We start from the raw sequence: 23,780 nt of genomic DNA, 5'->3' as shown, positions 1-23,780 counted from the left end.
CCTCTTCTGTCTTTCTTTCCTTCATTCTTTCCTCGTCCTTCTGCCTACGGGTGACTTTACACTCCCTCTTCTGTCTTTCTTTCCTTCATTCTTTCCTTGTCCTTCTGCCTACGGGTGACTTTACACTCCCTCTTCTGTCTTTCTTTCCTTCATTCTTTCCTCGTCCTTCTGCCTATGGGTGACTTTACACTCCCTCTTCTGTCTTTCTTTCCTTCATTCTTTCCTCGTCCTTCTGCCTACGGGTGACTTTACACTCCCTCTTCTGTCTTTCTTTCCTTCATTCTTTCCTCTTCCTTCTGCCTACGGGTGACTTTACACTCCCTCTTCTGTCTTTCTTTCCTTCATTCTTTCCTCTTCCTTCTGCCTACGGGTGACTTTACACTCCCCCTTCTGTCTTTCTTTCCTTCATTCTTTCCTTTTTCCTTCTGCCTGTGGGTGACTCTACACTGAGTGACAAGCCAAATGGTTTCCTGTAAACCAGGAAACCATTTACTATGCTCGGTGGTAACCATATAGCCAAATTTTGGCACCTGGTGGTTTAGTGGGTAATTATTGCGCTCCAATCGGATTGAGCCAGCGAAGGTTTATATCCAAGGGGTGGTTGGGGCTAACTGCTCATGTAATGCCACTCAGGGATGAGTGAGGCTGGTCACTCCCATCTTAAATGTCAGGACCAACTGCCTAGCCCTGGGCTCCTATGCTCTTCATGGGGCAATGTAGGATTGGATGATGGATATATATATATATTATTATTATTATTAATACACTGAGTGACAAGCCAAATGGCTTCCAGTACAAAACTACAGCCTTATTCAGCACTCAAAGGCCCTTTCTCAGAAGGGGTTACTGAGAGAAGTGTGTGTGTGTGTGTGTGTGTGTGTGTGTGTGTGTGTGTGTGTGTGTGTGTGTGTGTGTGTGTGTGTGTGTAGATTAAGACCTTTTACTTATACTTTTTACTTTACACTTAAGGATAAAAATTGTCTTAACTTCCATCTTAACTACGCAGATATTTTTGTCTTTCAATCTCTAATTTCTCGTAGTGCAGTGAGAGATTACGAAAAGACTATGGCTCTACATCCTTCCCACAGCACTTCTTCGTGACTAGCAAACTATTCTGAAAACCAGGTAGTGACTTTTATGGGATGATAATATTGCTCTACATCCTTTTTCACTGCACTTCTTCGTGACTAGCATCATATTCTAGCATTATTTGTGAGATGTCAATTTTAAGCCTAGTTAAGAGTGAGCAGAATTTAAGTGCACATGTACAGTATTAAATGGTTGTGTGTGTGTGTGTGTGTGTGTGTGTGTGTGTGACTACTTCATGTGTGCATATGAAAGACTAGTTAATGATAGTGTGTGTGTGTGTGTGTGTGTGTGTGTGTGTGTGTGTGTGTGTGTGACTACTTCATGTGTGCATATGAAAGACTAGTTAATGATAGTATGTGTATGTGTGTGTGTGTGTGTGTGTGTGTGTGCGTATGCATGTGTGTGTGCGTGCATGCGTGCGTATGAAACTAGCCAGTGATAAAAAAGCAAAAAGAGAGAGAAAAGACGAGAGCGTTTACCACACGAGGAAGAGTTATTAGCGATGATAAAGCTGAGATGCGCACCTCTTCCTTTCCTCTTACATCCGACATCTGTTAATATTGGCATTCTTATCACTTCCATACCTCTGTAATTCTCGTCAGTCTCCTATACTCCTTTCACCTTAATTTGGCCCAGATTTTACCCTTGTACGAGGTGCTACCCCAAAGCTCCCAAGATTTGAAAGCAGGGCGGAAATTGCTTGTCATACGGTGAGTGGATGGTAGGTGGTACTAAACGCACTCTCTGTCTGTTAGTGTGTCAAGTGGCGCTGTGCAGGGTGGATGAGTCTGCTGCATGTGTGTGTGTGTTTTTTTATCACTGTGTTTGGGTTAGTTTGCAAAATTTTGTGAACTCAAAAATGGAAGAGGTGAAGGAGCAACGTGTGCGGCATCAAGTTTCGTGTGAAACTTGGGAGGAACACGGCAGAAACTAACCAAATGTTAAAACAAGCATTTGGTGACAATCCTTTGGGGGTTACACAAACTACAACTGGTTTAAGTGTTTTAAAAAGAATGAATGTCAACAAATGATGCATGTTCCGAGGATGAGATGGAGGGACGGGGTGGAGAGGTATATGAGAGAGGGGGGTGTGAGTTGGGAGCAGGGGAGTGAAATGGCGGGGGACAGGGCGACTTGGAGGCGATTTGTTTGTGGCCACCCCAAACGGGATTGAGGCATCTGGCAATAGATAGATAGATAGATAGATGTTCTGGTCCCCCCTTCCACCAGCTCAACTCCTGACAATGTGGCCAAAATTCATGCAACCATCCTCAAAGATCGCAGAAGGCCCCGAACTTCCACAACGCGTTCCGATTGTGGGAGAAGCACTGGGATCGGTGTCTGCGCGCCCAAGGAGACTTTGAAGGGGACAACGGTGATTAGGAACGGACTTAATATTTTTTTTCCTTTGCTGGTCGAATTTTGGGAACTTTCGGGGAGCACCTTGTACCTCTGCAATTCTCAACAGTCTATTCCTACACTCCTTTCACCTTAACTTGGCCCAGAATTTAGTCGTACCTCTGTGCTTCTCGTCAGTCTATCTCCAATACCCCTTCCACCTTAACCTGGCCCAGAATTCTCCTTTTAATGCTTATTTCCCATTGCATAGTGGCATAAAAAGACAATGCTATGGCTCTACACCCTTTCCACAGCACTTCTTCATGACTAGCACCATATTCTAGTGTTAATCTATTGTTACACGGCATTCAAGAAGGAGAGATGGCAATTTTAGCCTAACTTAAGGTAAACACACCTCGGCACCTTTTCCTTACTAACTTATTTTGTATATTGGAAATGTTAAGAGAAATACTCTGAGATGATTTGGCTATGTGGAGAGGATGGGGAATGAGAGACTGACTAGGAGAGTATGTAAGTGAGGTGGAGGGGGAAATCAAGGATGAGATGGAGGGATGGATTGGAGAGACTGGAGGAATGAGAGACTGACCAGAAGAGCGTATGTGAGTGATGGAGGGGAAGACCAAGGCTGAGATGGAGAGATGGAGTGGAGATGATGGAGAATGAGAGACTGACAAGGTGAGTGTATGTCAGTGAGGTGGAGGGGGGAAAGAGGGAGGAGGAGACCAAGGATGAGATGGAGGGATGGAGTGGAGAGATAGATGAGAGAGAGGTGTGAGTTGGAGGGAGGGCAGCTAAATGGTAGAGGACAGGGTGACATGGAGGTGATTTGTTTGTGGCCACCCCATAGCCAGCCTAAATAACACATCAATTACTCAAAACAAATAAAAATAACAACAATAATAATAATAATAATAAAACTAGTCACGAAGAAGTGCTATGAAGTCTTATTATAGACTGTCGAGAACACAGACTTATGGGTTGTATCGTACATGGCTCGGAGGTACCCTAACAAATTATCGTTGGTGATTCATTCTGTATGTCACACCTTGGCACAATATTTCTTTTTCCCTTCTCTCTGTCTGTCTGTCTCTGTCTTCTCTCTCTCCCTCTCTATATTACACCTTGGCATTTCCCTCCCTCCCTCCCTCCCTCCCTCCCTCTCTCTCTCTCTCTCTCTCTCTCTCTCTCTCCCTCCCTCCCTCCCTCCCTCTCTCTCTTTCTCTCTCTCCCTCCCTCTCTCTCTCTCTCTATGACACACCTTGGCATTTTGTTTTTCTTTTTCTTCCTTCTCTCTCTCTCTCTCTCTCTCTCTCTCTTTCTCTCTCTCTCTCTCTCTCTCTATGTTACTTTTGATTTTTTTTTTTTACTTTTGTTTTGTTTTTTGGACTTTTTTTCTCGTATCCAAAAATAAATCAGTAACAAAGAGGTGTTAGGGAGCTTCCTTAACCGAGATGAATACAAGGCCAAAACCGAGGTGTCATACGCAGAATAAATCACTTACGAAAAGGTGTTAGGGCCCTCAAGAGCCACTGATAATATTTACATCATTTACAAGAAAAACGTATGAGGAAAAAAAAGCAAGCATTATGGGCAGAGAGCATGTATAGTTGGTCTGCCTCCATCTGATAGTCTAGGCACTGGATCTCCTTGGTTACTAGTCAAAATACTTTAAGGGGTCAGTGCTTTTTATCAGATGTAAACAAACCAACAACAGTTAATATTTCTGCTATATCAAAAACTGTCACCATGTACACAGGAGCAACACACAGCTCAGGCAATGCAAGATGAAGAAAGTTATATTGAAAGGACGTTACTTTAGAAAATACTACATAATAATATACATCTCAAAAGGAAAAAAAAAAGGTATATATAGACATGTACAAATAAATCTCTTAAAAATGTATATATAAACATTTAAATATATCTTTAAAATGTATGAACAGACATTTAAATATCTATCTAATTTTAAAATGTATAGACACGTAAAAATATATACAAAAATGTCAAGAGGTAAAAAAAAACACACGTCACACAATTACAGTCTATCTATCTGTCTATCTATTGCCAGATGCCTTAATCCCATAAGGGGTGGCCACAAACAAATCGCCTCCATGTCGCCCTGTCCCCCGGCATTTGACTGCCCTGCTCCCAGCTCACACCTCCCTCTCTCATATACCTCTCCACTTCGTCCCTCCATCTCATCCTCGGCCTCCCCCTCCCTCTTCCCACCTCCACCACATTCACATACACTCTCCTAGTCAGTCTCTCACTCTCCATCCTCTCCACATGGCCAAACCACCTCAGTGTGTTCCTCCTAATGCTTCCTATCACATCCACATCCACACCACAATGCTCCTTTATATCCTCATTCGTCAGCCTGTCTCTCCATGTGACTCCACAGGCTCCTCTTAAATAACTCATTTCCACTGCTCTCACTCTTGACTTGTGTCCTTCCAACAACGTCCAAGCTTCACTTCCATACGTTAGAGTTGGTATCACAATACTGTCATGTAGTAACTTTTTCACTTCCATGCTCACTTCCCTGTTTCTTATCACTGCTTTCAAAGAACCAGCAACCTTTCTTCCCTGCTGTACCCTTTCAAGCACTTCACCCTCCAAACCTCCATCCTTACTCATCACATTACCCAAGTACTTAAACGTACTCACATTTTCCATTTCCTCACCATCCAACCTCGCTGTACATTCACTGACTTCACCTCTCTCAAAGACCATCACTTTACTCTTCCCTACATTCACCTTTAGATTCCGTTTCTTACACACTCTCTCAAACTCATCCACCAAGCCTTGCAGCTCCCCTTCGTCTTCACTTGACAACACAGTATCATCTGCAAACAACAGTACAGGGAGTTTCCAAACACTACCCTCTCTCACCAGGGCCACTCCAACATCCACTACCCTACCTTGTACCTCTTTTATTACCCCATCCATGTACAGATTGAACAACCATGGAGACATGACACATCCCTGTTTCAACCCAACCTTCAAAGAGAAAAATTCACTCAGTTCACCATCCAAACGCACTGCAGCCTTAGCACCATCATACATACTCTTCACAGCATTCAACAACTTCCCATCTACTCCATATATTCTTAACACTTTCCACACAGTATCATCTGCAAACAATCCAACTATACAATGAGGCCTGCCTGTATGAATATTTAAATACATATAAAGCTTTGAAAATAAACACAGCTAAAATTCTAATGAAGGAAATTGACATCCAAAATACCATCTAAAAATAAAAAACATATATACACATTGATACACATATATATATACATTTTATACAAACCTATAGTAATGGCTGGATGACCTGCCACTTCTCCTGATGGCATTATGTGTGTGAAAATCTGCCTGTCTGTCTGTCTGTCTCTCTCTCTCAAATTTTCAAATACTCACCAGTGCAGCTCATAAGGAAGGTAAAACCCAGGACTCACTCACTCACGCTCTCTCTCTCTCCCAACGCACCTGTGAGGCTCTTGAGGAAGGTAAACGCCAGGACACGAGACCCGGTGGACCCGGCATCTCAATCTATCTCTCTTTCTGTCTTTTTCTTTTTATATCTTTCTCACAATTTTTCTCTTTTCCTCTCTTAATTTCTCTGATTCTCTCTCTCTCTCTCTCACAACCCACCTGTGAGGCTCTTGAGGAAGGTAAACGCCAGGACACGAGAGCCGGTGGACCCGGCATCTAGTATTACTGCATGGACCCTCTCCTGGACCCCTAAGGCTGCTGATACGTGGTCCAGCGTTGTGGTGGCGTGGCCGGTCCGCTTCAACGGCCATGTGTTGTTTAGGGTCACTGGTGGAGAGAGAGAGAGACGACGTACATCATCACTATCCGTAACAACAACATCAACATCATCGTCAATTTTATCATCATTATCATTATCATCTACATCAATGTAATCTTTATCCTCATCATTAATGTGTTTAAGTACTGTGTGTGTGTGTGTGTGTGTGTGTGTGTGTGTGTGTGTGTGTGTGTGTGTGTGTGTGTGTGTGTGTGTGTGTGTGTGTGTGTGTGTGTGTGTGTCTGCACCCACCAAGGATAATAAGTGTGGTGAGGGCAAAGAGGATGACATAGAAGAACAGCCTCAGGAGTCGCAGGGGGGTTGGCATCGGGCCTGGGAGTGGCGCGGCCTTCGTCTCCTCGCGTATAGCCTCACCCACCTGTAAACACAAACATATTATCTATCAGTCGGTGTATCTATCTGTCTATCTATCTGCCTACCATATGTTTTCTATCTCTATGCCTGTGTCTGTCTGCCTGTGTAACCACCTTTCTCTCACATATTACCTCACTCACCTGTAAACACAAATCTATTATCTATCAGTCTGCATATCTATCTGTCTATCTATCTGTCTACCATATGCATCTATCTCTAGGTTGTGTATCTATCTATCTATCATATTTATCTATCTCTATGTGTCCGTCTGTCTCACATGTTACCTCACTCGTAAACACAAATATCTGCGTCATCTGTATGTCCGTCTGTCTATGTATCTATCTATCTATCTATCTTTGCTACCTACCTCTCTATTTATCTATCCTTGTACACATACCCCATCAGTAAACACATATAAACATAATCTGTCTACTACCTACCTACTGTTTATACCTACCTACCAACCTACCTATCTATCTATTAATCTATTTAAGAATTTATTAATCTATCTATCTATCTATCTACCTAATCAATCTACCTATGGATTTATTAATATATCGATTTACTTATCTATCATTCCTATCATTTGTTCTGTGTCAATTTTCACCACTTCATTTCGTTTCTAAAGGCTCCAACAAGCTTGCATTCGCCGGCCTTGGTCACCTAATGCCAGCTCTCCATCCTGCTCGATCTCTAGCAGCCTCACTAGTCAGTCCCTTATCTCTGAGGTCACACTCTATTTCATCCAAGGTCTTTTTTTGGTCTGCCTCTCACAGCCCTGCCCTCGACATTCACACATCTCACCCTCCACACCTAAACGTCATCCTCCATCCTCTCCACATGCCCAAACCACCTCAGTCTACCCCTCCTCATCACAACACCAATACACTCCAGTCCCATCCTTCCTCCCAAACCATCTCAATCTACCCCTCCTCATCACAACACCAATACACTCCAGTCCCATCCTTCCTCCCAAACCATCTCAATCTACCCCTCCTCATCACAGCACCAATACACTCCAGCCCCATCCTTCCTCCCAAACCATCTCAATCCACCCCTCCTCATCACAACACCAATACACTCCAGTCCCATCCTTCCTCCCAAACCATCTCAATCTACCCCTCCTCATCACAACACCAATACACTCCAGTCCCATCCTTCCTCCCAAACCATCTCAATCTACCCCTCCTCATCACAACACCAATACACTCCAGTCCCATCCTTCCTCCCAAACCATCTCAATCTACCCCTCCTCATCACAACACCAATACACTCCAGCCCCATCCTTCCTCCCAAACCATCTCAATCTACCCCTCCTCATCACAACACCAATACACTCCAGTCCCATCCTTCCTGCCAAACCATCTCAATCTACCCCTCCTCATCACAACACCAATACACTCCAGTCCCATCCTTCCTCCCAAACCATCTCAATCTACCCCTCCTCATCACAACACCAATACACTCCAGTCCCATCCTTCCTCTCAACTCTTCCATCATAAATCTAGCCCCCTCAGGCCTCACACTCAAGGATGCACTGCACATCCACCTAATCAATGTCATTTCTGTACGTTCGAGCCTGTGAATATCCTCTTCCTTCATTTCCCAACACTCATACTCTCATCATGAAAGCTCCTAACACCTCATCCTTAGTGATTTATTTTCAGATATGGCTGATTAAAACCCTTTTGTACGTTATTTATGCAGAGTGTGGTGATACTGGAAGGATTTATGTAACAGAACTGGAGTAAGGTGTAATAAACAAAATAAATTGCTTAGGAGAAGGTGTTAGGGAGCTTCCTTACCTGATGACAGTTTATAGCATGATGACAGAGAGGTACAGTGACTCATCATCCCTTCCACAGCACTTCTTTGTGACTAGCATCATCTTCAAGTGTTTATCTCTTCAACATTCATTTAAGACGGAGAGATGGCAATTTTTCATCTATACTCCTGTTGTTCTAACTTGGCCTAAAATTGCCATCTCTCCATCAAGAATGCTGAGTTGTAACAACAGATTAACACTAGAATATGATGCTAGTCACGAAGAAGTGCTATACTCTTTTTACTCTAACTTGGCCTAAAATTGCCATCTCTCCATCAAGAATGCTGAGTTGTAACAATAGATTAACACTAGAATATGATGCTAGTCATGAAGAAGTGCTATGGAAAGAACATAGAGCCACAGCATTCCTTTAATATGCTGCTAGTCATGAAGAAGTGCCATGGAAAGGTTATAGAGCCACAGCATTCCTTTAATATGCAGCTAGTCATGAAGAAGTGCCATGGAAAGGTTATAGAGCCACAGCATTCCTTTAATATGATGCTAGTCACAAAGAAGTGCTATGGAAAAGATATAGAGCCATAGCATTCCTTTAATATGATGCTAGTCACAAAGAAGTGCTATGGAAAGGATACAGAGCCACAGCATTCCTTTAAATATGTTGCTAGTCATGAAGAAGTGCTATGGAAAGGATATAGAACCATAGGACATAGCATATAGGCATTAGGGCAAAAATATGTGCCTAGTTCAAAAAAAAAAAAAAAAAAAAAAAACTGGCAGGAAAAAGTAAGAAAAAATGAAAAATATATCCCTGGACTCCTCTCTCTCTCTCTCTCTCTCTCTCACACACACACACACACACACACAATCAAAGTGCCGTGTAATGATGACTTGCTGTGTCTCAAGGTATTGTGGAGAGAGGCCTTCAGGTGGTGGCAATGATATAACTGGAAGCTGTATAGTAGTAGTAGTAGTAGTAGTAGTAGTAGTAGTAGCTTTAGTGGTACTGTAGTCTGATGATGATGATAATGACAGCAATGATTACAAAGGCAGTAATGATGATGATGACGACAGTAAGGATGATGATGATGATGATGATGATGATGATGATGACAATGATGATGATGATGACAGTGATGATTACAAAGGCAGTGATGATGATGACGATGATGATGATGAGTGATGATAATGACAATTATGATGATGATGATGACAGTGATGATGATAACAATAATGATGATAATAAACATCGCTGTGGAGTTAAACCTGCATTTACCATTTCAACATCAATCAAAAGCTCATTCTGGTCGCCATTTTTGTTGCTGTGTGTTGAGGCGAAGTACGAGTAGCCATTTTTCACGGCTGTACATCCATTCCCTGTTTCAAATCCGTTACATTCCCCGGAGTAGTGTTCAAAATTGTACTCCGTGTGCCAGAGATTACTTGATTCAAATTTAAAACTGACATTTCTCTGCTTAGGGCCACCACTTTCTCTGCCACTTAGTCCGTGTCCACTTTCTCTGCACCGCACCTCACTCATCTTGGAATAACACAACTAGAGTCTTTGGACGATATTCTAGTATGGTTAGGAAGGTTACTAACACCTCTTCCTTAGTGATTTATTTGCTATTCTTCTCCATTTCTAGATTCCTGTGCGTTATTCATGCAAATTCCTCTGTGTTTTTCATGCAATCTAACACATTTTCCTCAGTGATTTATTTCCGATTCTGCTCTGTTTCTATAGTCTTGTGTGTTATTTATGAAACCTAACACCTCTTCTTTAGTGGTTTATTTCTGATTCTGCTCAGTTACTAAATTCCTGTGTGTTTTTAATGAAATCTAACACATTTTCCCCAGTGATTTATTTCCGATTCTGCTCTGTTTCTATAGTCTTGTGTGTTATTTATGCAACCTAACACCTTTTCCTTAGTGTTTTATTTCTGATTCTGCTCTGTTACTATTTTCGTGTGTGTTATTCATGCAATCCAACACCTAAAGAGGTATTACTGTAGTTATGGAAAAAAGATATGCATGTGTAGGACCCTCAGGCCAGATTATGTGTAAATATGACTGAGTTCCCCGCCTGGTGGTGGTGTGCATGGTCAGCTACTGCTCTCATGGCCCCACAACACTGGCATGGTACACCCACCACCACGCAACTTGTCTCTTATCACCTGCCTCCTTCCTGGGGTCGTGGCCCCACCCCTCATCATTCACTCTCCAGGAAATGGGTGGGTGGGGAAGCCTTAAGACACATGGCCTGGCAGCGGGCCCAGTACCTCACAACAATGACAGTACCATCCACGTCCTACCGGCAATTTTACTTAGATGTTAAACAGATTTAAACCAACCCTTCCAGTTTTTAAAATCCCTCCTGAGATAAATAAATAAATAAATAAATGGCACCATAATGATAAAAAATGGCCACTTAACACTATTTCTTTCTATAAATAATTTTGTCATTACACCTTAGCATCTACAGCTGAATGAGTTTACTAAAAGCTCTACATTCTGTGCAGTTCTCATTGATATTGTAGATATTTTTTTTTTTCGGGGGGAGGAGGGAAGATGTAGAAGGTTGGCATTCCAAGACCATTTGAAATAGTGACTTGAAATTTTCAGGAGTGATGGATCTTGGTTGCACATTTCTTTTAATAGGATCTTTTTTCCCTAGCATTAGCGACGCACTAGCATCCTCTATGTTTTTTTGTAAATTTTTGCTCTCCTGTGCGACAAAACTACTGAATCGAATGCTTTGCCAACACTGCAGTACGTAGTCATCAACATATACTATGGCAGTGCACCTGGGTATTTGTGTTAGTGCACCTGGGTAGTCATACTGAGATCCAACAAATACTTTCTGAGATACTGAGGAAATCAAAATGGCCGCCTCATGCCTGAAAGTGCTAAATTGGTATTTGGCTGATTTTGACCAAACTTGGTGAGACTGTAGAGGGTCAGGAGTGAATATGATCTGCATAGTATGAATGACCTTGACCTGGACCTCAAGGTCACAGGTCAAAATCCATAAAAAATTTTAAGCTACTCTAAAAGACCCTTAATATTAGGTGGAGTTCTGTGAATATTGCTTATTATTATTATTATTATTATTATTATTATCATTATTATTATTATTATTATTATTATTATCATTATTATTATTATTATTATTACTACTACAGTATTATTATTGTGTTTATTTATTTATTCGCTATTTTATTATTATTATTTTATTCATATTTTTTACCACAACAAATTCTATCTATCTATCTATTGCCACACGCCTCAATCCCGTTCGGGGTGGCCACAAACAAATCGCCTCCACGTCGCCCTGTCCCCTGCCACTTCACTGCCCTGCTCCCAACTCACACCCCCCTCTCTCATATACATCTTGCTAAATTACAAGGCTTTTTTAGTACCTCCTATAGTGATAAAATCTGTCTATTACACTTTAATTTTCAAAAATGCGTTACTATGGCAACTTCACACCAGCACCACACACTACCACACGACCACCCCACACTACCACACTACCTCACTGCCACAGCTACAGTTTTGGTGGCATGTGTGGATAATCAAGGCACAGGTGTGGTAGAGAGAGAGAGAGAGAGAGAGAGAGAGAGAGAGTGTGTGTGTGTGTGTGTGTGTGTGTGTGTGTGTGTGTGTGTGTGTGTGTGTGTGTGGTGACAGGGGTGGAAACACTTGTATTGATATCCAGTGTCTGCCTGAAATATTACACCATCATCATCATCATCATCACCATCATCTCCTCCTCCTCCTCATCATCATCATCATCATCATCACAATCATCATCATTATCATCACCACCATCATCATAATTATCATCACCATCATCATCATTATCATCACCACCACCACCACTACTATCATCATCATTACCACCATCACCACCAACATCATTAGCCTCCTCCTCCTCCTCTTCATCATCATCATCACCACCACCACCATAATCCTTCTCCTCCTCCTCCTCATCATCATCATCACCATCATACTCCTCCTCATCATCATCATCATCATTATCATCACCATCATCACCACCACCATAATCCTCCTCCTCCTCATCATCATCATCACCATCACCATCATACTCCTCCTCCTCCTCCTCATCATCATCATCATCATCATCACCATCATTATCATCATTATCATCACCATCATCACCACCACCATAATCCTCCTCCTCCTCCTCCTTCTCCTCCTCCTCCACCTCCTCCTTATCATCATCATCATCACCTCAAGTCAAAGTTCAGAAGTTGCTGATAGAACCACGATAACAAAATTAAATCCATATAGAGACAAACAGACAACTCAGACGAATTCAAGACATACTGATAACAAAATGGGGTTAAACTCTCTCTCTCTCTCTCTCTCTCTCTACTGATATGGGAAACTGGTAGTGCAGGTGGAATTACACTTCAGATTGTAAAAATATATTGCTCTCTCTCTCCCTCCCACTCTCACTCTCTCCCTCCCTCTCTTCCAGTCTCTCCCCTTCCCTCCCCTCCTCTCTTCCTGTCTCTCCCCTTCCCTCTCCTCCTCTCTTCCTGTCTCTCCCCTTCCCTCTCCTCCTCTCTCCCTGTCTCTCCCTTCCCTCCCCTCCTCTCTTCCTGTCTCTCCCCTTCCCTCTCCTCCTCTCTCCCTGTCTCTCCCTTCCCTCTCCTCCCCTCTTCCTGTCCCTCTCTCCCTCTCCCTCTCCTCCTCTCTCCCTCTCCCTCTCTTCCTGTCTCTCCCCTTCCCTCTCCTCCTCTCTCCCTGTCTCTCCCTTCCCTCCCCTCCTCTCTTCCTGTCTCTCCCCTTCCCTCTCCTCCTCTCTCCCTTTCCCTCTCTCTTCCCTCCCTCCCTCTCCCCCTCTCTCAATGAGAATATGGATGATGATGTGGGATGTGTGTATAGCCAGGCAGCTCCACCACCTGATTATACACTCATATATTTTTTATTGAGGCAAAGATAGACAGACAGACAGATATAGATGAACAGACAGACAGACAGACAGATGGATTGACAAACGGACACACAGACAAACAGATGAATAGATAGACACAGATAGACAGACAAATAGATAGACATTGATAGATGAACAGACAGACAGACAGATAGACAGACAAATAGACAGACAGACAGACAGATTGATAGGTAGACAGACAGACAGACAGATGGATTGACAAAGACACACAGACAAACAGATGAATAGATAGACACAGATAGACAGACAGACAGACAGATTGAAAGGTAGACAGACAGACAGACAGATGGATTGACAAACAGACACACAGACAAACAGATGAATAAATAGACACAAATAGACAGACAAATAGATAGACACTGATAGACAGACAGACAAGACAGTTTTTTTTATCGAGGCAAGGATGTACTAGACAGGATGGTGATGACCGGCTGACTGCAACATGTCTGAATAACATCACTGGATTTCAAATAAAATACCAGGTCATGTGAATCGGAACTTATTTACAAACACAAATTTCTCTCCCAGATAAAAAAAATAAGTATAGTGCCACCACAGGAAGAAGCGCAGTAAAGAATGCAGTAATGTCTACCCTCTGCCAAGGAGGTTATGTTTTCACCCCTATCCGTTTGTTTCTTGGTTGGTTGGTTGGTTTGTGAGCAAGATTACACAAAAACTACTGGACGGATTTCCACGAAACTTGGTAGAAGAATGGGTCTTGGCGCAGAATACTCTCCAGTAAATTTTGGTGCGGATCCAGATAAAGGTGCGGATCCAGGACTTTTTTGTCACTTTAACATTGCGAGATAGGGCGCTGGTGGAGGTATGCACTCTACTGAATACCATTCCAGTTGTTTATTTATATCTTTGTAAAGGTTCCAACACACTTGCATGCATCAGCCTTAGTTGCTGAATGGCAGCTCTCCACACTGCTCAATCTCTAGCAGCCTCCCTAGTCAGTCCCTTATCCCTGAGGTCACGCTCAAAACACAACTTAACCCTCCATATTCACACCTCTCGCCCTCCACACTCAAATGTCACCCTCCATCCTCTCCACATGACCAAATATCACTAAGGCTATTTGTATGGGATTTTATTACTTTTGACTCTATCGGATATATTTATGTGAAACTACAGAATGTGGTGAATGTTTTTGGCGTATCAGATAGAGCCAGGATTCCGGGGGCTTGAATGGTGAGTGAATGGACGCGTGGCCCATTGGACTGGGCAAACTTGAGCTGTCTGGATGCTGCTACTCCTCATCATCAATCATCATCATCATCACATCAATCATCATCATCATCATGAATCATCATCATCAATCATCATCATCATCATCATCAATCATCATCATCATCGTCATCATCACCACAGGATTCATCTTTAATAATGACGTTTTTATGTAACATTTCCATCTATCTATCTATCTATCTTCAGCCCGACGCCCTAATCCCGCAAAGGGTGGCCACACACAAAACGCCTCCAAGTCACACTCCCGCAAAGGGTGGCCACAAACAAAACGCCTCCAAGTCGCTCTGTCACCCACCATTTGACTGCCCTCCCCCCAACTCACTCCCCCCTCCCTCACAAACCTCTCAACGCCATCCCTCCACCTCATCCTTGGTCTCCCCCTCCCTCCACTTCATCTACATACACCCTCTTGGTCACTCTTTAATTTTCCAGTCTAATTTTTAATACTGTAATAATGTAACAGTTACGTAACATTTCCAAAAGAGTAATGGTGACGGTACAATACAATAATCAGCAGCGTTACATCAGCACATCAGTATTATCTTATCTTGTCACTTAAGGATAACAAAAACCTCTTGACCGATTAATAATATATATGTAATGTATTTGTGGTAGAGAGGGATGCCTTCAGGTGGTGGCACTGATATAGCTGGGTGGTGGAGCTGCCTGGTTATTTTTATTTTCATTTTTTTTATGCAAAGAAGAAGGAACCAAAGGCCAGGAGCCCACAAACCATTCCTTCCAAGAAAAAAAAAAAAAATACAAGAGAGAGCCAAATTCAAGATCCATTAATTTTGAGATGCCTGGACACACTGCATTTGACAGACTGGAGATCATAGGAAGCAGGAAATACAGACAGAGGGAGGCAGTTCCAGAGTTGACCTGTTGCATAAATGAAGGACTGGGAGTAACGGTTAACTCTTGCATTAGAGAGTTGGACAGAAAAGGGATGAGAGTAGCCTGTGAAAGACTGAACAGAATATATAAAATGGCCTCCATGTTTGGTAATGAACTGATGAAATATTAACTGGTCTTCCTCTGCCTCTCTCCAATCCACTCACTTGATGTAGTGCTGCCTACTTCTTCCTTAGTCTTTATCATTCTTTTTCTGTGCCTGTCCTCCTCTCTTCCTATTTCGCCAATCTTTCCTGTCACTTCTTATTGTTTTTCTTTCCTTTTCAGGTGGCTTTACATTGAGTGACAAGCCAAATGGTTTCCTCTAAGCCAAGAAACCATTTACAACGCTGGGTGGTAACCATATAACCAAACCATACATGCTCCCTATGTGTCAACAAGTGGGTTGGTGGAGGGTTAGTGTCCCTCCCTGTAAAACAAATAACTCAAAGTCAAATGGCCACCCCTTATGGGATTATGGTGTCTGGCAATAGATAGATAGATAGATTAATTAAATAAGCATGGTAAATAAACTTAATATTCTATCTATCTATCTACTGCCAGACGCCTCAATCCCGTTTGGGGTGGCCACAAACAAATCGCCTCCAAGTCGCCCTGTCCCCCGCCATTTCACTGCTCTGCTCCCAACTCACACCCCCCTCTCTCATATACCTCTCCACCCCATCCCTCCATCTCATCCTCGGCCTCCCCCTCCCTCTTCCCACCTCCACCTCACTCACATACACTCTCCTCATCAGTCTTTCACCCTCCATCCTCTCCACATGGCCAAACCACCTCAGTGTGTTCCTCCTAATGCTTCCTATCACATCCACATCCACACCACAATGCTCCTTTATATCCTCATTCGTCAGCCTGTCTCTCCATGTGACTCCACAGGCTCCTCTTAAATAACTCATTTCCACTGCTCTCACTCTTGACTTGTGTCCTTCCAACAACGTCCAAGCTTCACTTCCATACGTTAGAGTTGGTATCACAATACTGTCATGTAGTAACTTTTTCACTTCCATGCTCACTTCCCTGTTTCTTATCACTGCTTTCAAAGAACCAGCAACCTTTCTTCCCTGCTGTACCCTTTCAAGCACTTCACCCTCCAAACCTCCATCCTTACTCATCACACTACCCAAGTACTTAAACGTACTCACATTTTCCAATTCCTCACCTTAATATTGTACATGGCTAAATAACAGCTTTTCAAAATTCTTCCCCAACTGACATAAAAGTTGAAAATATAAGGTGTCCATTTGCCTTTCCCCTTCATGTACTCCATTAATTACATCAATCTTAATCAACATGACACATTTTCTCCATTAATTAACAAGGTATGCATCAAAATACGATAAATTGAATACTTTTAGAAATTACTGCCCACCTGATGTAAAATGGGAACACCTAAAAATTAAACAATCCCATCTCATTTACTCCACTAATTAGATCAACCTTAATTAGCATGCAAGGTGATATTTGGTAATTAACCTTGGCTACTTATAGAATTTACTGCCCAGCTGACCTAAACCTTCTATCTATCTATCTATCTATTGCCAGACACCATAATCCCGTACGGGGTGGCCATTTGACTCTGAGTTATTTGTTTTACAGGGAGGGGCACTAACCCTCCACCAACCCACTTGACACGTAGGGAGCACGTATGGTTTGGTTATATGGTTACCACCCGGCATAGTAAATGGTTTCTTGGCTTACAGGAAACTATTTGGCTTGTCACTCAATGTAAAGCCACCTGTAAAGGAAAGAAAAGCAACAGAAGAGAGGAGGGCAGGCACAGAAAAAGAATGATAAAGGCTAAGGAAATGTGAAGACATATAAATACACTTTCCCCTGCCTCACCTCCATCATTAATCTGATCAACTTTAATCAGTATGACAGGTGAGATTCCGTAATTAACCTGGCATGCAAAAAAAAAAAAAAAAGGGGGGGGTTACATTGGTTCCTTTCGAAAAAATGTTGCTCTGCTGACCTAAAACTTGAAGACGTATAAATAAACCTTCCCCTGCCTCACCTCCATCACTGATCTGATCAACTTTAATCAGTATGACAGGTGAGACCCCGTAATTAACCTGGTCTGCATAAAAAATAGGTTAAATTGGCTCCTTTCGGAAAAAATGTTGCTCAGCTGACCTAAAACTTGAAGACATATAAGTACACCTTTCCCTGCCTCACCTCGCCCATTAATCAGATCAACTTTAATCAGTGTGACAGGTGAGACCCCGTAATTAACCTGGTATGCATAAAAAATAGGTTAAATTGGCTCCTTTCGGAAAAAATGTTGTCCAGCTGACCTAAAACTGGAACACATTATGAACTGACCTTTCTCTGCCTGACTCCCTCCATTATCCCTGGTTTTGGTCACTATGGTACATACAAAGACACCAGCCAGGCCCTACTGTGCCCCTCTTAAGGCCATCAACGTACTGATTTGTGGCATCACGGTGACCGCATCAACCACCTCTCATCTCACCACGACTCGTGGCCTTGGCAGCCTCCCTTATCAACACCACAGTTGCCAAGTCTCGCCATTGCCACTGTTCGTTAACAAATAAATGCATAAACTCTCTATAATGTCACAGGCAATAGGTAAAAATCTCCATACATATCGATAATAGTTGGTAAAATCTTCGGAAAGCCACAAGTTTAGCCATTAATGCCGCAGGCAGAGGGGTGACATGGTTGTCACTGGCCATCCCTCAAATAAGCCTATGCCTGGCTGCCCCAGTGGCCACCAGGCCACCTCAAATATAACAAAGCACCCCCACAGAGTTGTGAATCACCCCACAATTGGACTTGGCCACCCTATTATATAAATCCTAGCCTGACACCTCTAATCTCAAGAGGGTCTCATGGGCTTGGAAGGCTCGCTATCTCCCTAAAGTTGCCAAAGCTTTCCCTAAACTTGCCCCTTAAAAACCTGGCTACAATTCCTCGTAGGACGAACCTTTTACGAGTTAGTAGTCATGTCATCTGCCAGATCATGACTCCATTAGCCCTTCGATAAAAGTATAACAACTTTATTTCTATTTCTTACCTATTATTTACCCCACGCCTGACCCCATTGAAACTAGCTAATCTCAGCTTATTTAGTCCTAATTATTTTATTTCAGTGAGATGACAAGACCCTGTTTCATGTACTTCTTTTAAATCAAAATTGTTTAGTAATACCTTAAAATATACCACTATAATCAGACAATACGTAAAGAGTCTTGTTGTATCCCATTCTCAAGACGGTGCCAGTCTCCGCGTGCTTATGGCTGAGGTGGCCCAGCACGTCCGAAAATTCTTATTCAGGGCTCCAGGCGGCAGGAATTCTTCGTCAGCTGAATGTTTGGAGGTGCTGATCCCTGAGGTATGAAGTGTAATGTAATTTTGACCCTATACTGAACTTTTAATGGATGTTTGTACCTTATATTGACACCACCGGATTCGTAGTAGAACCCCAAGCTCGTCAGAATGTGAACCCAGTGGACTGCAGGCTGAAATTGCCTTCCTGTAGATCACCATGCTCCTTATGGGGGACAGGGAGGGAGTTGATGGACATTCGTATAGCCGGGCAGTGGGTCAGTGTGGGTATATCAGTGCCATCACATGAAGGCATCCCTCTACATTTTTCTACCTTCTTGTTTTTCTCCGTCCTTCCCACCTGTATTACCGAGTGGGAAATTAGTGTGAATAATGATGATGTTTTAGCCCAGTACCGTCAATACGTGTAGTACAGTCGGTAGGGGGGAGTGAGTTGGGGGAGTGAGTTGGGGGAGGGCAATCAATTGATGGGTGACAGAGTGACTTGGAGGCATTTTGTTTGTGGCCACCCTTTGCAGGATTAGGGCACCGGGCCATAGATAGATATACAATCGGCACTCCTTGGCAAATGGGACAGTCCTGGAAACTGGAGCTGGAACTGATCTTCCTATCTATCCCTCTCTCTCTCTCTATCTACCTGCCTACAGTCTACCTATCTATCTATCTACCTGTAGCTTTAATTCCAGAGTCAGTTTCATATATTTGGTTCCACATTTCATTCCAGGTTGGAGCTGATGTGCGTATCTGTATTTGTCTGTCTATCAATCTGTCTATAGTTATGAGTAATCCTAAGGCCAGTCTTTTTTTCTTTTCTTTTTTTCCATATTCCAGTCCAGGTTGTACTGTCTCTCAGCATTTGTCTACCTATCTCTCTGTACCTGTCAGTAACCGTAATGCCAGAGTTGATTTTATTAGTTCCCAATTTTGTTCCAGGTTGTAAGCCCAAGCTATGGCATGTACACTTGGCCATGCGCTCCAGTCTTAGCCCAATACGTCTGGTACAATCGGCACTCCTTGGCAAATCAGACAGTCCTTGAGATCGGAGCCGGCACCGCGCTACCGGGCATCGTAGCGGCTAAGTGTGGGGCGCAGGTGATTCTCTCGGACTCGGGGCAGCTGCCAAAGTGTCTGCGCAACTGTCAGGTCTCGTGCCAGGCCAACAGTCTCGCTCGGACAGTAGCCGTAATCGGACTGACCTGGGGAGTGTTCACCCCGGAACTCCTTCACCTTGGCCCCATCGATGTTATATTAGGCTCGGACTGCTTCTATGACCCATCAGTCTTTGAGGACATACTAGTGACAGTTTCGTACATCCTGGAACACAACCCAGGGGCCAAGTTCGTGTGTTCGTACCAGGAGAGGGCGTCCGATTGGTCCCTGGAACACCTCCTGCATAAATGGAACTTGTCCTGTACACAGCTGCCCCTCTCGTCCTTTGATGCCGACTCGACCAACATTGCCGATTCCAACCTTCCCGGCTCTCACACCATTCATGTCTTTCAGATAACTCGGAGTCCTGCTGCCTAAGAACCAAGGAGATTTAGTTGTCGTTTTCATAGACTTCTTTGTGACTGAAGATATTTTGGAGTTTCATATACTGTACTGTACTTTATAACACAGTCCAGGTGCTGAATTCATGTGTTTGTACCAGGGAGTGTGTGTATTGGTATCAGAGCTAAGTTTGTGAGTTCATACAAGGAGCCAATTAAGTTTGTGTGTTTGTATCTGAGCTAAATTTGTGTCCCTATAAGAGCGAAGTGTGTGTTCGGATCAGAGCTGAGTTTGTGTGTTCGGATCAGAAGGTAATTTTGTGTGTTCGGATCAGAAGGTAATTTTGTGTGTTCGGATCAAAAGGTAATTTTGTGTTTTCGTATCAGAAGGTAATTTTATGTGTTCGTATCAGGAGCCAGATTCGTGTGTTTGTATCAGGAGCGTGCCATAGAATATCTCCGACATAAATGAAACTTGTCCTGTATGCAGCTGCCCATTTCGTCTATTGATGCGGACTCGACCAACATTTGATTCCATCCTTCCCGCTTTGATGCCATTCATGTCTTTCAGATAACCCGGAGCAACACTGTCTGAGACCCAAGCAAATTTAGCTGTGCCAGGACCTCAGGCAAGGGTGGCTGCAGTTCGTCAGGCAAGGTTATCCACACCAAGTCATCAAGCAACCATAGTGGGCCAGAAAGTCAAGCAAAATCAGCTTCAACAGAAGATTCAGCAAAGTTGGCTGAGATATACAAGCCAGGAAAGTCAGCTACATCACGACATCAGGCAGAATCATTGGTGCCAGGTTGTCAAGCAAAATTAACTGCAAAAGACACTGACTCCAAGGCCCTACACCACCAACTGCTGAATCTCCGAGGCCATTTAAATCTCCATGGCATCCCGTGGTGCATATAGGCTTTTTGTGGCCAATCTCCCCTGGACTGTGGGTCACCGAGAACTCCGCCAGCACTTCTCACAGTTTGGTCATGTGGTCGGTGCAACAGTGGTGTTTAACAGATCCACGGGTATGAGCAAGGGGTATGGCTTTGTGCATTTCGCTGACAAGAAGAGTTTCACGGCTGCCGGTACCAAGCCTTCCCAGATGCTGGAGGGCAGGATGTTAGACGTACAGATGACTAGTTAATGGAGTAAACCTGAACAGATGAACGGGTAGTCATGTTCGTGGCCTTGTGGAAATAAACAGTTAATCATAAAGGTCATCTTGTAAATATAGTTCACTGTTTGTCACATTAGTTGCTTGTATTAAAATTGGAACAGTTGGCAGAATTAGCCCAGTCAGAATTCTTGGCTCTTATTTTGCAGTTGGTAAAGTTTGAATTATTGGTAGCGCTGTCTTGATACATGAACATTTGGCCTTCCGATTGGAGCACCTGGGAGAATTATTGGTACCTCTATCCTCAAATTGAAACTTTTTGAATTGTTAGTAGCTCTGACTTAAAATTCGAAGTTTAAATAGTTGCCCTGTCATTAGAACATCAGATTTACTAGAAATGGAAGCATCAGCCAGTATGAACGAGCTAGAGGATTGCCCAGCCTCAGACGAAGAGCTGGAAAAGGTGTTTAATGAAGCAGCTACGCATGTACAGTCATTGGCCGCCTCCCTACCCCAAGATCGGCTCCTCTTCCTTTATGCTCGCTATAAACAAAGCACCGAGGGCCCGTGCAACATCCCAAAGCCCGGGTTCTTTGACTTCAAGGGGAGACAGAAGTGGGATGCATGGAAAGGTGTGGGTGACATGGGTAAGATTGAAGCCATGAGGGAATATGTGAAGGCCGTCACTGAAACAGACCCGGAGTGGGAGCCGATGGGTAAAAATGACAAAGGAGGAATGACAGGGGTGAGAGTCAGCACCTTACAGCAGAAAGAAGAGGAGGTTAGAGATGAAGATAAAAGTGCATTTGACTGGGTGAAGGAGAACGATATCGAGAAGCTGAGGAACCTGGGACCTGAGACCCTTTCCAGCACAGATGAGAATGGCATGAATCTCCTCCATTGGGCTGCTGATAGAGGCTACTTGGCTGTCACTAAATGCCTTCTGGAGCAAAACATTGATATTAATAGCACGGATAATGAGAATCAGACACCCCTTCACTACGCTGCCTCCTGTGGACACGTAAACATCGTAAAGACCCTCTTGGAGTGTGGGGCCGACCCTAACATCAAGGATTCTGACGGTCTACAGCCAGAGGAGTGTGCGGAAGAAGAAGCAATCAGAGTCCTATTTAAATCCTGAGTAGGTCATATTTTAGTAGTCATAGGTTTTATATTTTCCAGTTGAACAATAAAGTGAAGGGAAATAAATGTTTAAAAATTATGACCATTAAGTATGTGAAGGGATGAACCGTAAAGTGAGAAAGAAGTGTAATAAATATATATCTATGAATTTTGACTATTAAGCTACTGTAGGTCATGTTTATACAATCATAGGTTTTATATTTTCAAGTTGAACAATAAAATGAGGTGAAAGAAATGTTTGAAACTAAAAATTATGACTATTAAACACACAGAGAGATAAACAATAAAGTGAGAAAGAGGTGTAATAAATTTATAACTATGAATTCACTCTCGTCTTAAATGTCAGGACCAACTTGCCTAGCCCAGGGTTCCTACACTCCTCATGGGGCGACATAGGATTGGATGATGGATGGATGGATGGATGAATTTTAACTATTAAGCCTGTAAAGAGGTGTCAAGTTTCCCTTAATAATTGGTTCAATGTGTACAATATCTTTATGGTACATCAGAATGGTTGGGACAAAAGGATTACCAATATGAAATGTCTAAATGGGTATCTCAGTACTGTAATATGCAACACCAGAAATTGTACCATATTCCATGTATAGTGTTCAGTAAATATAGTGGTGCAACCAGAATTCCTTTGTTTGTTCATCCTTTATTGACTTTATTGTTCATCATCATCGGGACCTCCTTTCCCAACCTAGGGCAGGGTGAGGAGTAGCAACGTCCAGACAGCCCAAGTTTGCACAGTCCAATGGGCCACACTTCCATTCACTCATCAATCAAGCCTCTGGAATCCTGGCTCAATATGATACGCCAGAAACTTTCACCACATTCTGTAGCTTCACATAAATGAGTCCGATATTGTTGTTGTTCCAAGTAAATGTAAATCTGATGGGCTGCAAAAATTCACCTGATTTCAGAGAGAGAGAGTGAAAGAAATCCAGTGTCAGATAGTGATCAAGTTGTGGTGGAGTTAACGGAGATTACATGATGCTTCTAGCCCCATCACTACACAAGGTACCATCACAATAAACTATCATCTTCAAATAGCAAAACTAAAAAAATACATAATCCAATACAAGAGGTTAAACAGACATCGGTGAGTGATGCAGAGGTAAGAGACTGAATAGGGAGGCTGCCAGAGATC

General features: G+C 43.0%; 3 protein-coding genes across 5 annotated transcripts in view; 2 read left to right on the top strand and 1 right to left on the bottom strand.

Annotated features, from left to right (window-relative positions):
- Positions 1-18,021, bottom strand: part of LOC145395405 (ectonucleoside triphosphate diphosphohydrolase 5-like) — a 34,574-nt gene extending 16,553 nt beyond the window's left edge. The window contains exons 1-4 of one of the 2 annotated variants that reach the window (XM_080269009.1): positions 9,697-9,945; positions 6,515-6,641; positions 6,103-6,270; positions 1,569-1,640 (exon numbers count right to left, since the gene is read on the bottom strand). In XM_080269009.1, coding sequence (XP_080125135.1) covers positions 1,569-1,640; positions 6,103-6,270; positions 6,515-6,641; positions 9,697-9,699 — 370 coding nt within the window. In that variant the 5' untranslated portion in view covers positions 9,700-9,945. Of the gene's footprint in view, positions 1-1,568; positions 1,641-6,102; positions 6,271-6,514; positions 6,642-9,696; positions 9,946-17,892 lie in introns of those variants that run through there. The other variant, XM_080269010.1, reaches the window with a different exon arrangement.
- An 805-nt stretch (positions 18,022-18,826) lies between these two features.
- LOC145395404 (histone-arginine methyltransferase METTL23) lies at positions 18,827-21,263 on the top strand. Of its 2 annotated transcripts, none has more exons than XM_080269008.1 (2): positions 18,827-18,925; positions 19,813-20,476. In XM_080269008.1, exons 1-2 carry the CDS (start codon positions 18,827-18,829, stop codon positions 20,404-20,406), a joined length of 693 nt encoding a protein of 230 aa, XP_080125134.1. In that variant the 3' UTR covers positions 20,407-20,476. The 2 variants fall into 2 exon arrangements, 1 of the variants encoding a protein (XP_080125134.1); XR_013896609.1 differs by lacking the exon at positions 19,813-20,476 and adding an exon at positions 20,941-21,263 and having other exon boundaries at positions 18,833-18,925.
- Positions 21,264-21,524: 261 nt separating this feature from the next.
- On the top strand, positions 21,525-23,257 carry anox (acyl-CoA-binding domain-containing protein anorexia). Its single transcript, XM_080269007.1, has 2 exons — positions 21,525-22,650; positions 22,820-23,257. The coding sequence occupies exon 1, from the start codon at positions 21,882-21,884 to the stop codon at positions 22,623-22,625; it is 744 nt and encodes a 247-aa protein (XP_080125133.1). The 5' UTR covers positions 21,525-21,881; the 3' UTR covers positions 22,626-22,650; positions 22,820-23,257.
- The last annotated feature ends 523 nt before the right edge of the window (positions 23,258-23,780 follow it).

The sequence above is a fragment of the Coenobita brevimanus genome, chromosome 31, assembly GCF_032717465.1.
Source record: "Coenobita brevimanus isolate Jiangsu-jjx chromosome 31, ASM3271746v2, whole genome shotgun sequence".
Lineage (NCBI taxonomy): Eukaryota > Metazoa > Arthropoda > Malacostraca > Decapoda > Coenobitidae > Coenobita > Coenobita brevimanus.
This window is presented reverse-complemented; position numbering and strand designations above follow the sequence as displayed.